We start from the raw sequence: 13,874 nt of genomic DNA on the forward strand, positions 1-13,874 counted from the left end.
CTTGAGGCATACAGGGTCTGGCACACAGTATTTGTGGAAATGAATAATATGTGGTTTGTGCCTTTGAGAAATTCACTATTTAGAATAATTGAGGAAAAAATGAACAAATCAAGGCAAGCTATTATAAGGCCTATAGGTGATAACATTAGGGAATTTCAAAGATGAGGGAGAACTTTATTCATACATTTATCCCCCAAGTATATATTGAGTTCCTGCTGTGTGCCAAGCACTTCTAGGCCCTGGGGGATACAACAGGGAGCAAAATAGATCAAATCCCTTCCCTCGTGGAGTGTATGTTCTGGTGGCGAGAGACAGACAATAAGTAAATACATGAATATCATATGTCAGGGATAAATGAAGAGAGATGAAGTATGATAAGGGCATAGGTGCAGTGGGAGGTCAGGGGAACCTCTCTTCGATGACATCTGAGCAGAGAAATGAAGCAAGGGAGTGAGCCATTTGCATATCTGGGGGTAGAACATTCTGGACAAGGAATAAAAGAGAATGAGCAAAGACCCTGAGCCAGGAATGTGCTTGGCATGTTTGAAGAACAGCAAGGTGTCCAGGGTGGCTACCAGATTTGGCCAGGGAATGCTTGACGGAGGTAAGATTTGAGAGATCTCAGGTAGGTTAAAAAAAAGGGCAGGGGGGTTTAAGGGGTAAGGAATAAAACTGTGGGAGTAGGATTGCAAAGGCAGGTGAGTTTCAAGATCTTCACAAGGGGTGGTGAATTAATATGTGTGGTGGAGGCAAAGATTGGGAGGTGTGGGAAGTGGAAGATAAGGCTGAGAGGGTGGGTGGAGCCAGACTGCAGAGGGTTTAATGCCAGGCTTGTAGACTTTTCTGATCTGCAGCAGAGACCATAGGTTTAGAGACAGGGAGAGTCATGATGTGGGCATTTTGTGTTTATACTATCAATCTGGCTTTGGTGGGCAGGATGGATTGGACAAGGGTGAGGAAGAGCACCAGCCTGGAGGTGGGTACATACAATGGACCCTGAGCTGAGGTTGTTACTGATAGGAATGGAGAAGGAGGCACTGACCAGAGGAAAATGCCTCATGTCATGGGCAGGGCTGGGTGACTTGAATGGCTCTGGATATGGGATGGAGGGAGCAAGGTAGGGTCCAAGAAGACCACAAGGTTTTAGAGCTGAATAGAAACCCATCATGTTCAAGAGGCAGTATTAGGCTTTCCACATTCCTGGTGGGTTGTCTGCCTCTTCTGGAGACTATGCTGATTTCCAGCCCAGGGCTGGCCTCTGATCAGTGCAACCTGGGGTTGGGGGCTTGGGCTCAGGCATACTAGGGAGGGGTGGAGCCCCCCTCCAGGTATCATTTCGGCATTTCAGTGAGAGTGCGTGGAGCTGTAGCAGTCTCTTACAAGTCTATATTCTTTCCCACTCTTGACGTTTCCTTATACAGTAGCAAGAATTAGACTCTTAACTATTAATTCACATCCAACAGTAGCTAAAACAGGAAACCATTGCTTTGTTCTATTAAAGTACACCTTGAGCGTCCATCCTGCGATTCTATTTTGTCAGATCTCTCTCCTTGTAATTTATTTTTCCAGTAAAGAAAGTCTAAAATGTAGTTGAAGACAGACTTTGGAGTAAGCAGACCTGTGGTCTAATCCCAGCTCTAACACTTGTTAGTTGAGCAGTTCAGTTTCCTTTTCATTAAAATGGGGACAATAATAGTCCTTTGATACTAGTCCTTATTTCATGGAATCTTTATATTCAATTAGTTCATGCTTGCCTAGTGCTTAGGACACTGCCTGGCATATAATAAGGACTCAAAGAATTTTTTCCCTGCCATTGACAATGGGTTGAGAACTGCCATCTGAGAATGTATGAATTGGTTAACCAGTTCTCTGATAAAGAGATTCTTTGTAGGCCTTCCCCTAGATAAGAAAATGCCTACTCATTCACAGCTAAGTAAACTTATGGTTGGAAGTGAGAACCTGAGTGCCTGAAAGCCGAAAGTGGCAAGAACCATCTGTCTTGTTTGTTTCTCTACCAAGTGTCTTATTACTCCACCAAGCTTGCCTTGCCCCCAGTACCTGGTTTGTCCCTCTCTGACATGTGTTATTTTTTCACATATCCTTGCCCCTCATACCCATGAGCACTCGCCAAGGGCCCCATAAGTTTGTGGCCTAGTCTCTGTCTTGCACATGGACACATAGAAGACATTTGCTGAATTTGTTTTGAAAACATTCCCATCAGATTTTAGAGGCTAATGTATTTAATAGCTCAGCGTTTTCCCCAGCCAGTCCCCTAGATATACATGAAAGAAAGAAGAAAAGCTACTCACAATTCAGTTGCCAACTAAGTGCCAGGCACTGTGGGAGGTATTTTCAGGTAATATTATGTTATTTCTCTTAATCCTCTTGGTAATGCTGTAAGGTGAGTGATATCCTCTTTTTAAAGATTAAGAGACAAGGGGGTGAAATAGGTAAAGGGGATTAAGAGGTACAAACCTCCAGTTATAAATAAGCCACAGGGATATAATATACAGCATAAGGAATAAGGTCAATAATATTGTAATAACTTTGTATGGGGACAGGTGGTTACTAGACTTTTTCTGGTGATCATTTTATAATGTATGCAAACATCAAATCACTATGCAGTACACCTGAAACTAACATAATGTATGTCAACTATATTTCAGTTATTAAAAATTACTGATAGGAGCTGGGGGAGAAAGTTATTTGTTTACTTTCTTAAAAAAAATAAAGATTAATAGGCTCAGGGCTTCCCTGGTGGCGCAGTGGTTGACAGTCTGCCTGCTGATGCAAAAAAAAAAAAAAAGTCAGGCTCAGAGAGGTTAAATAATTTGCACAAGGACACAGAGCCAGGTTTCAAACCCAGATCTGACTCCGGTTCTTCTGCTTGACTCTTACAAATTTTTCCTAATAAACTAAGGAGAGGCAGAAGAGAACAACAGCAAGAATAAAACCTCTGAGATGCCTGTGTCTGTGCCTTGACCTGAAAAATGAGAGGCCCCTGTTTTAGTGTCACAGACTCTCAGAGTTAGGAGTAATTTGATCCCTCCTTTTTTTTTTTTTTTTTTTTTTTTTTTGCAGTACGTAGGCCTCTCACTGTTGTGGCCTCTCCCGTTGCGGAGCACAGGCTCCAGAGGCGCAGGCTCAGCGGCCATGGCTCACAGGCCCAGGCACTCCGCGGCATGTGGAATCTTCCCAGACTGGGGAACGAACCCGTGTCCCCTGCATCAGCAGGCGGACTCTCAACCACTACGCCACCAGGGAAGCCCATGATCCCTCCTTTTAGGAAGGTAGAATCTAAGGTCCAGAGAAGTCCAGGAGCGCCTTTAAAAATCATCTAATCTTTCTTCCTTAGACACTCCTTTGGTAATATATGATAAGCTAGTGAGGAGGAAAACTCTTTGGGATACAGGGGAGAATATCTAGAGGAATGTTAATCATTACTGTTAATCTTGTTGGTAGTCACTTCATTCAAATGTGATCTCTTCTCACTTGGTTGTTCCATACCAGTTGCTGCCCTGCCCCTCTGCTTCCTGCTTTATCCTGGAACAAGTTGGATTTATATACCTGACCTGCCAGCTCCCAGGGGGCACAACAGTTACCGTACTTGTTTTGTGCTGCACTGAATTGGCTGGGTTTTGTTCCAGGTTCTCATAGTCTAGTGGAACATGAGAAGCACCAACGATTTTTTTTCTCAAGTGGAAGGATGGGATCTGTGCATGTTGGTTCAGGCCAGGCTTTATGGTCTCACAAGCTCTCAGTGCTTGGGGATTTCTCACCACTTTGAAGTTGAAAAGGACTAGTTTGCAGAAACCAAGTTCTTAGACCAAGATTAAGGTGAATGTTAGTGTCTTGTGGGAAACTCACTGGCCCTGAGCTGGGGTACCAGGCTGAGCCCTTGCATGGAATAACTGAGCCCTTCCAAGTCTCAACTTGTCTGAGGCTGCTTAGGATCATAAAAATGCAACAGGTCTGGTAGTCTCAGAACTTGGGTTTGAGCCCCTTCTGGACCAGCTTTCTGATGGTTAGACAACTCAATTCTTCTCCAAGCCCATTTTTCTTTCAGAAAAATGAAAGGCTTAGGTTTGAGTAGATGATTTTTAAAGGCCCTTCCAGCCTTACCATCCTGCTACCCTAGTGCCTACCCCAGTAGTCACAGATTGTTTGAGGCTCATGTCACCAGTTATTAAGTTGCGAGAGAGAAGGGTATAGAAGCTGAATATATTTTATACCAGCATTCAAAAGATCCTGAAGGTGAGAAACTTTGTAATGAGCCATTTGTTACAATTCTCACCTTGTTTGCATCGCACACTTAGCACTTCCTAAAAGCAACAAATCCCAATAATAACCATGAAGGCATGGTTTTCTGATTATTAAACACCTGACAAGGGCTCCGTATTGTTTGAAGCTGCTGGGGACATTTACTTAGTCAAGCTCCCTTTCTGGACTCTGACAATCAGTAGCCACTGTTGATAAGTCTGCAAATAGGAGAGGTAAACACAGTCGAGGGAGAGGTGAACAGCCTGGTACAATGAGGTATTTTCCTAGAGGAAGACATTCCCAGCCAGACTGGACCCTAGATTGGTCTTCCAGTAGGCCTCACAGAAATCTCCAAGACTTTGTATTATTACATTTCTCTTACATTTCCTAGAATGGAGGTTGTAAGAGAGTTAGGATCATTGACTTTTAGGGCTGTGTAAGGGAGCTGAAGAGGCCAAGAGTATTTTTGAAGAAAGTCTGGGTTTGGGAGGCTGAAGGCTCTGCGTGAATTGCCTCCCTCGGGTACAGTGTGACAGACTGAGGCATGTGCATCTACGTGTGACTTTTCCTGGAGGTAGTCACGGGGGAGCCAGGACACATTCCAGGTGAATCATTGCTGCTGACCGTTGGAGCTTATCTTTGGAAATTACCTTTATAGCTGGCAGTTGGGTCCAGTTTTTCAGTTGGATTTGCCACACAAAGGAGTGTCAGTTCTGCACCAGACTTCATGCTAGGCCCTGGAGATTTGAAGATGATCAAGATGCAGTCTTTGCCCCTTAGAGCTGGGGGCGGTGGTGCAGAGAGGAAGGGACTAAAGGAGACAGAAACATAATGAACTGTAGTTATAGAACAAATGATATAAAACAGGTAATACACCAAGTGAAACAAACACTTCCTGCCTTTGGGGGACCATCAAGGAAGGATGGAAGTCTGATTAAGGGAGGAAAAGGTGGGTAAATAAAGTATCCTAAACACACAGAGTAGCTATAGGTGTGAATGTTAGGATACAAGACCATGCATTTGTGTGGCAGGAATAAAAAATAAATCAAGATGTGACTAGAGCATTCGTTTGTACAAGAGGTTGAAAGATAAAGGTTCTTTGGGGCCACCTTGTGGAGGGCCATCCCTTCTTTCAATAAATGTTTCTTGAGGGACTGTAGTAGGCCAGGGACTGGTCTTAGTTCCTTAGTCCTTAGGAGCTAACAAGAGCCAGCTTTACTGATGAGTGAGGAGTTTGTGTTCCTGCCTCAGGACCTTTACACAGATCTCCCCGCCATCCCAGTCTCCAGTGTTACCCTTTCCTCCTCCTTTGGCCTGGTTAATTTCTATTCATCCTTTAGAGCTCAGCTTGGAAATTACTTCCTTAAGGAATATGTTCTTGTTTGCCCTACCCAACCCCATTTGCTTAGTTATGAACTTGATATCTTCTTCCTACCACTTGCCCCAATTATAATGAAAATAATTATGTTATTGTTTAATATCTGCTCAATGTTTAATCTCTCTCTTGTTTGCTGCTCTTTCCCGAGCATGGTGTTAGACACATAGTTGGCATGCAGTAAATACTTGCTAAAAGAATGACTGAAGCGTGTCCATTGAATTTAGCAATAAGCGGTCACTGTTGACCTTGGTGAGACAGTTTCAGAGAAATGGTGGGGGTGGAAGTCAAACTGCAGTGGATTGGGCAGTAAATAGGAAGTGAAGAAATGAAGGCAGTGATGTGTAGACAACTTTTTTTTTTTTAATTGAAGTATAGTTGATATACAATGTATCAGTTTCTGGTATACAACAAAGTGATTCAGTTATATATATATATATATTCTTCATATTCTTTTCCATTGTGTTTTATTACAGGATATTGAATATAGTTCCCTATGCTGTACAGTAGCTCCTGTTGTTTATCTGTTTTATATATAGTAGTGTGTATCTGTTAATCCCAAACTCCTAATTTATCCCTCCCTGCCTTTTCTCCTTTGGTAGCCATAAGTTTGTTTTTTATTAGACAACTTTTTTTTTTTTTTTTTTTTGCTGCGCCGCCTGTCTTGCAGGGTCTTAGTCCCCTGACCAGGGATTGAACCCGCGCGCTTGCAGGAAAAGTGCAGAGTCCTTACCACTGGACCGCCAGGGAATTCCCTGTTAGACAACTTTTTAATATGTGTGGCTGTGACATGGGGCAGCAAGGGTGGTAGCTAGAGGAGAAAGTGGGGTCCAGGTTTTTTTTTTTTTTTTAAATGGGAAAGACTTGAATTTACTTAAATGACAGTTGGAAGGAGCCAGTGGAGAAGGGAGAGGTGGTGGAGACTGTCTTCTGAGAGGTGGGATGGGGTGGAGTCAACAGTTGAGTTCTGTAGACATTGGGGAGTCTGGGTGAGCCAGCTAAGACTGTGCAGCAGCACACCAGGAAAAGAAGCCAAACACCTGAACTCGGGCAGTGCTGAAGGACAGAGAAGGATTGGAGGGACATTTCAAAGGTGGAACCAGGTGGCTATGAGAGGAGGGAGTAGAGGGTCTTGATTTTTGTGCCCCTAGTGCCTAGCACAGAGCACGTGTTACGTAAGTGTTGAATGGTGTTGAGTTTCTCAAGACCGGAGGGGGACTTCTCTGGTGGCGCAGTGGTTAAGAATCCGCCTGCCAATGCAGGGGACATGGGTTTGAGCCCTGGTCTGGGAAGATCCCACATGCTGCGGAGCAACTAAGCCCGTGTGCCACAACTACTGAGCCTGTGCTCTAGGGCCCGCAGGCCACAACTACTGAGCCCACGTGCCACAGCTACTGGCGCACGGGCACCCAGAGCCTGCGCTCTGCAACAAGAGAAGCCACTCCAATGAGAAGCCCACACACCGCAACGAAGAGTAGCCCCCCACTCGCCGCAACTAGCGAAAGCCTTTGCGCATCAACAAAGACCCAACGCAGCCAAAAATAAATAAATAAAATAAATAAATTTATATTAAAAAAAAAGACTGGAGGGCAGGGTAGGCTCTGGAGGGTGTGGCCATAACAAGTTATCTCGAATATCTTCACAGTGGAAAGTCCTGATTCTTTTTGAATTTTGGAAACAACCAGAGGTCACTCAGAGCCAAGATGTTGAATTGTTGAGTAAGTGGGTGGTCGGGTCAGAGACTATTCCTTGCTGGTTAAAAAGTAAAAGCAAGAAACAAGGTGTGGCTTAAAATAATGAGATTTGCTGGTGGCATCCTGAAAGCCCTTTCATGTAAGAGTTCCCAAACTCTGGTACTTCCAGAATTTGGAAGATTCATTTGGATATCTGTGTTCATTAAAAACCCTCTCACTAAAGGGAACCCTCTTGCACTGTTGGTGGGAATGTAAATTGATACAGCCACTATGGAAAACAGTATGGAGGTTCCTTTAAAAAACTAAAAACAGAACTACCATATAACCCAGCAATCCTACTACTGGGCATATACCCTGAGAAAACCATAATTCAAAAAGAGTCAGGTACCACCACAGTGTTCACTGCAGTACTATTTACAACAGCCAGAACATGAAAGCAACCTAAGTGTCCATCGACAGGTGAATGGATAAAGAAGATGTGGCACATATATACAGTGGAATATTACTCAGCCATAAAAAGAAACGAAATTGAGTTATTTGTAGTGAGGTAGATAGACCTAGAGTCTGTCATACATAGTGAAGTAAGTCAGAAAGAAAAACAAATACCGCACGCTAACACACATATATGGAATCTAAAAAAATGGTTCTGATGAACCTAGGGGCAGGACAGGAATAAAGATGCAAACATAGAGAATGGACTTGAGGACACGGGGAGGGTAAGCTGGGATGAAGTGAGAGAGTAACATTCACATATATACACTACCAAATGTAAAATAGATAGCTAGTGGGAAGTAGCTGCATGGCACAGGGAGATCAGCTCGGTGCTTTGTGACCACCTAGAGGGGTGGGATAGGGAGAGTGGGAGGGAGGCACAAGAGGGAGGGGATATGGGGATATATGTATATGTGTAGCTGATTCACTTTGTTATACAGCAGAAACTAACACAACATTGTAAAGCAATTATACTCCAATAAAGATGTAAAAATAATATTTTTAAAAAAACCTCACTAATTCACTGTCTCACCCATAAACCAGTTTGAATGAGTGTCTCAGACTTTTCTGCCTTGGAGTTTGTGAGGTTGATGGTGCACTGTCCAACCACTACCACCCAAAACCACAAAGGCCCCTCCCTCTTGAGAGTCTAGGAAGTTTAGATCCAGGAGGTGATACATGTATGGGAGAGGAGCAGGTGGGTTGGGCTTTAAAGCCTTCTGCCAGCTCATTTAACTCTCCTCTGGGCTATGAGGACAGCTGTCTGTGCCCTGGCTGCCCCAGAATGCCGCCAAGCAATCCTGAAGTGCCCGAAGCCGTGCATTGTCTATTCATGGCCCCTGTGCCTGTAAAACAGGGTCCGGTGACTGTCACTGTGCCTGTGGCAGTCTGGAGTTACCCAGAGAGAACAAAGCCGCACACACGGGGCGCACAAGGGAGTCTTGTAACAACCTTGTCCCGCTTTCTAGGGCTGAGTCAGGTACCACAACTTGATCTCAGCTGCCCTTTTATTTCAACAAGTTAACATCTGAGCCACACCAGGAGTATTGTGCTCTGTCCCTTTTGGAGGGATGTGGACTGACTCTGTGCTTCTGCCCATGCTAATCTCTCAGCCTACACAGCTCTTCCCCATACTTTTTCAGCCTGTAGTAAATCTTGCCCATCTTTCAAGGCTCAGCTTCCCCTGCAAAGACTTTCCTGGCTCTCCTGAGTGGAATGGGCAGGAACTAGAAAGAGCACAGGCTTTAGAATGGGGCAGACCTGAGTTGGGATGCTAACTCTGCCGCTTGTCCGGCCCCAAGCTTCAGTTCTCTCATCCGTTAATATAATAATACCTGTCTCACAGGATTGTTTTGAGAATTAAATGAGATTGGGTCTGTGAAAGCATCTAGTACACTTCTTGGCATATAGGAGGGATTAAATGTTTGTTCTTTCCCTTCTACCCTTGTAATTTCTTTCTCTGAACTAAGGTAGCACTTTGCTTCTACCCCTGAAATAACATCTTAATGAAAAAGTACAATATGGAAGAATGTTTCTTTTCCAGTGGATTTCCTCTTTGAGGAGCAGGGGTAATTTATCCAACAGCCTCCAATGTAGAGCTTGGACCCATGGGTCCAACAAGAGGACCCATGATGTTGGTTGAATGAATGATGGAACCATTGGGGTGATGGAAAATCTGCACAACCAGGGCTTTTGAAGAGTAGGGAAAGGCAGCAACACGTGTAACCTAGAGAGGAGAAATTTCTGGGTGCTGGCTGGGGACCATTGTAGGAAAGGCTGACCCGAAAATAAAGAGACTTTGTTCATTTCATCTACTCAGAACTATAAGCAAGGGCTGAAGGAAAGGAGAAGGCAGGTTTTGTTTCAGTAGAAAAAGGAACAACCAGAACCGTTTTTTTAAAAGTCTCATTTTAAAAAATGAGGCTACTTTTGAGGCCAGGAATTCCCTGTGGTGGGGAGATGAACAACTGGATGAGCGCTCCCCAGGGATCTTGTGGAGGAGGGAACTGTGCATCCAGCAGAGCATCGCCCAGCCCTTTCAGTATGAGAGTCCATTAACTTGATCGTCTTCTACATGGTAGGAATCCGATCCCTGCACCCCTGCTTCTTTGGCCTCTGAGCCCCTTGGTTTTGTGTGCAGGTGAAGATGCCTGGAGGTGTCGGGGCTGTGGAGACCATGTCGCTCTGAACCAGAGGTTGTACAGGACTGTCAGCGAAGCCTGGCACAGCTCCTGCTTCCGGTAAGTGGGTCCACACCCCTGTCTTTGCCAGTGCGCTGCGGGCCAGGCACTATTTCATCTTCTGGAAAATACAAAACAAGCTTCCTACTAGAGAGTTTCCATTTTGGGGGAGCTCAGGGAGCAAAGGGATATGCCCAGGAAGGGCATGTGAGCAAACACCAGGTGAAAGTGGAAGAGCCACACATGGGCCGGGTGCAGCTAGAGGTGGGGGGTTTGGGATGGGAGGAGACCTTTCCGGGGTGTCCCAGCACCCTCACTTTATAGGTGAGGAGACCAAGGCTGAGAAAGAGCGAGTTTCCCACGCCTGCACTGCTGATTACACAGTTGCCTCAAGGGTTGTTTGTAGTGCAGCTGGCAGAGCCAGCTCTTCTTCACCACGGGATGCCTCCCTCGTTTCCTGCTTTTTGTTATCAACTTTATTATAGCTCTTAGATTATTGTTTTGAGGCAGCTCGGTTTCTTGAAAATAGCACAGACTTTAAAGTCAGATTTGTTCCTCTTCTCTGAGACTCTGTTCCTCATCAGGAAAATAAAGGTGTTAATCATCTCTGTCACAGACTTGTTGAAATTGAATGAAGTCATATATGCCAAGGGTCCAGCTCATGGTAGGCACCCACTGAATGGTTGGAATCCTTGAGAGTGGGAGCTTGTCTTTGTATTCTCCAGAGCATAACACAGCACCTGGCCTGCAGTCATTCCTCGTTGGAGGCTGGGTGGGCATTTGTGGTCCCCCGTGGTCTGAAGTGGCAGGGCTGTGCTGAGATCTGAGAATGAGACAGACCGTAGCCGGGCACCATGTGCTGTAAACTCCAGCTCCCACACACAGCTCATGTTGCAAAGCATCCCCTGTGCTGATATCAAGAAATTTAATTGACCTTTAAGCACTTGTCTCCACCCAGGGAATTACGTGGGGGGTTGGCCTGGAGAGCTCTGGCCTCTGGAAGAGTTGGAACATTTTTCTGCCCTTTCAGCTCTAACTCAGAGCTCTCCAGTCTTCTCTGTGGATCTGATTGCTTTGGTTATTCCTCCTTGGTTACCCTCAGGGAATTTGATTCCACTTTTACTTTGCCTTTTAGTAAGATAGGAGCAGAGTATCATAGCTGCAGGGGCCTCTGGCTAGTCTTTTCATTTTACAACTGAGGCAAACGAGCAGCATCAGAACCCAAAGAGTTCCCAGACTGAGGCTCTCCTTGGCCTCCAACCCATACGGCCTTATTTGTTCCTGCCGTTTTCCCATTTGTATGAATATCTTCTAACCAAAATAAGCAGGAATGGGTAGAACAAGCTAATCTTTGGGACTTCTGGATTCTCCTATAACTAGAAGAACCACCTACTATATGATATAACTCCTTCATATCACAGATGCAAGGCCTGAAACCAAAAAGTCAAAAAGTTAGGCCATGGATGAAAAGAGCTGGCCCTGGGACTGAAGATGCTAGCTTGTTAGAGTGCACTCTGTGTGTGTGTGTGTGTGTGTGTGTGTGTGTGTGCGCGTGTATAAAAGAGACAGACACACAAATACATGCTCATAAAGAAGTAAGACATGTTATCCTGGTGGGAAAGAGTTCAGGCTACGGAAGAGACTGGTTTCAAATCCTGGCTTTGCAGTTTATTAACTGACCGTAGGTGACTTCCCTGAACTTCAGGTACCTCATCTGTAAAATAGGGATAAGAATAGTACTCATCCCACAAGGTTGTTCAGGAGGATTAAATGTGATAACCTATGTAAAGTCCCTAGCATAGCATCTGACACATAGAAAACCTTTAATAATCAGCAGTTGTCACTTTATGTTATATTGTGAATGTGTGTCTATATATACCTGCATGCATATGTGTATTTCTCTTAACACACTCATAGGTCATCTGATGTGGAGCCTTGGGGATTAAGGTTAACTTTGAACCACCCTGGCACAGTTAAATCAAAGATCATGCCTGTGGGGGAAGCAGAGCATCTCGGTTCAGTCTCTTATTTGCAGCTTTGCCTCAAAGATGGAGTCTTTCTGATCCAGCTCTACTGAAAGGATGCATCTCCTGACTCCTGAGCTTTCCCACGAAAACTGGATGGCATGGAGCCCTCAGATGGAGCCTGGTGATTTGCCCTGGGGAGGTTGGCTGCTTTGGAGCCAATTTGATTTTTTCCCAAATTGGAGGAATATCTTCAGGGCTGGGAAGTATTGTACTTGTCTGGCCCCAGAAGCGACCTGGGTTATGAGGAGCCTGAGGCATTAGCCTGAATAGTCTTTTAAGGTCTCTTCCACCCCAGCTTATCTGTGATTCTCTGATGAATTCACAGTGTCTGGGTGCAGGCCTGCTAGAAGCAGGACCCTCCTTCCGTGCTACCCAAAGTAATTCATTCTTCCTGACTCCATTCCAGCCTCACTCTTACCCAGCTGGGCTCCAGTTACAATAAAGGAAATGACTTTTCTTCTCCCCTTCCCCCATACCTTTGTTTTCCTAGTCACAGGGTGGGGCTGGATATTGAATGGAGAAATTGCTGGGGTTTGGTTCAAACTCCTCCCCTCGCCTTCTCCTTACACTAGCCCATCCCCTGTCTGCAGCCACATACATAATCTTGCCTCTTGCCTCCGCCAGATTCTCAGGTGCCCAGACAATAGGAAGCCACTTACGGCTGGGACCTGGGGCTGTACTTTGGAGGCCAGTTAACGTACTTCCTGGAAGTCCGTAATTGTGCTGGTGCAGTTGGGGCGCCCAGCCAGGATCTCTCTGATCTCTGGATGCTTGGCTGACCAGCCCTCCCGCTTCCTCTCCTCAGCCTTCGCAGCGGGCCTGTTTGGACTCCGTACCTCTGACCTTCCTTCTTGAGCAGTGCCATTGGTTCTAGAGCTGGGGACATTCTCTCTGAAGCTCTCAGGAACTGGCTCCCTCTCTCTGGGGGAGGCCAGGAAAGCAGCCGGACTGCACATTGTTTGTAGTTGAGGTTAAAATGAGAAGCTATGAATGGTGACCTGGTCTCTTGGCATGTTGGCAAACCAGGGAAACTTGATGAGTTTTCTGACGATTGTCCTTGATTGTCCTTTCCCCCTAGTCAGAGGTGTTTGGCCAAGGAGGAGAGATTGTGGGAGGAGGGAAAAACTGCCTCTTTATGGCCCCTACCTGGAACTCTGTTGTTTGACCCGATTCCTGACAGCATTATCACAGGGGAAACTCCACCATTCTTAAGGCTTCTGGGAACTTTCAGGGCCTCCTTTCTCAGGATCGCGAACAGCTTTCTCTTTGGAGAAGTGTTGCCTAATGGCGGTGCTCTGGAAAAGGGATGATGCAGATAGAAAGCTGTTGTCACTTCATCAAGCTACAGACCATTTCCTCTAAATTTGTGACTCCAGGAAAGGCCGGTGAAGAAATCACACATGTAGTGACCGAGACTGTGGTATAATGAGCTGGCTGACGACAGTGTTTTCTGCAGTGCTGAAAGCTGTGCTCATTTTCTCACCCACACCCCCATCCAAACAAGCGCAGTAGAATGATAATTACAGTAACAGGTACCATTTATTGAGTGCTTACTCTGCACCAGACAGTGTCCTAAGTGTATGTCACGTACATTATCTCATTTAATTCCTACAACAACCTAATGTGGTACTGGTCTTACTTATTTTACAAATATAGGGAAATGGAGGTTACTTGCTACAGTCACAGAGCTAGTAACTGGCATAGTTGGGATTTGAACCCAGGCATCCTGACTCCTTGCTTACCAGAGTCTTTGCATTCCTGACTAGGGCAGTCATTTACCCTCCCTGAGGCTCAGTTTCCTCTTCTGTACCTTCAGGGTGAAAAGAAATCACCCTCCACACACTGG

The 13,874-nt window shown here is 45.3% G+C and overlaps 1 protein-coding gene across 4 annotated transcripts in view; it reads left to right on the top strand.

Moving 5' to 3' along the window:
• LIMK2 (LIM domain kinase 2) overlaps positions 1-13,874 on the top strand; it is a 55,201-nt gene that overhangs the window by 2,249 nt on the left and 39,078 nt on the right. For all 4 annotated transcript variants that reach the window (XM_089894742.1, XM_022550814.3, XM_089894744.1 and 1 more), the window contains exon 2: positions 9,962-10,061. In XM_089894742.1, the coding sequence (XP_089750868.1) occupies positions 9,962-10,061 (100 nt within the window). The remainder of the gene's footprint in view (positions 1-9,961; positions 10,062-13,874) is intronic.

Source organism: Delphinapterus leucas, chromosome 14 (assembly GCF_059928025.1).
Source record: "Delphinapterus leucas isolate spDelLeu-1000000601 "Yukka" chromosome 14, BTC_Dleu_Yukka2, whole genome shotgun sequence".
In the NCBI taxonomy this organism is placed as follows: Eukaryota; Metazoa; Chordata; class Mammalia; order Artiodactyla; family Monodontidae; genus Delphinapterus; species Delphinapterus leucas.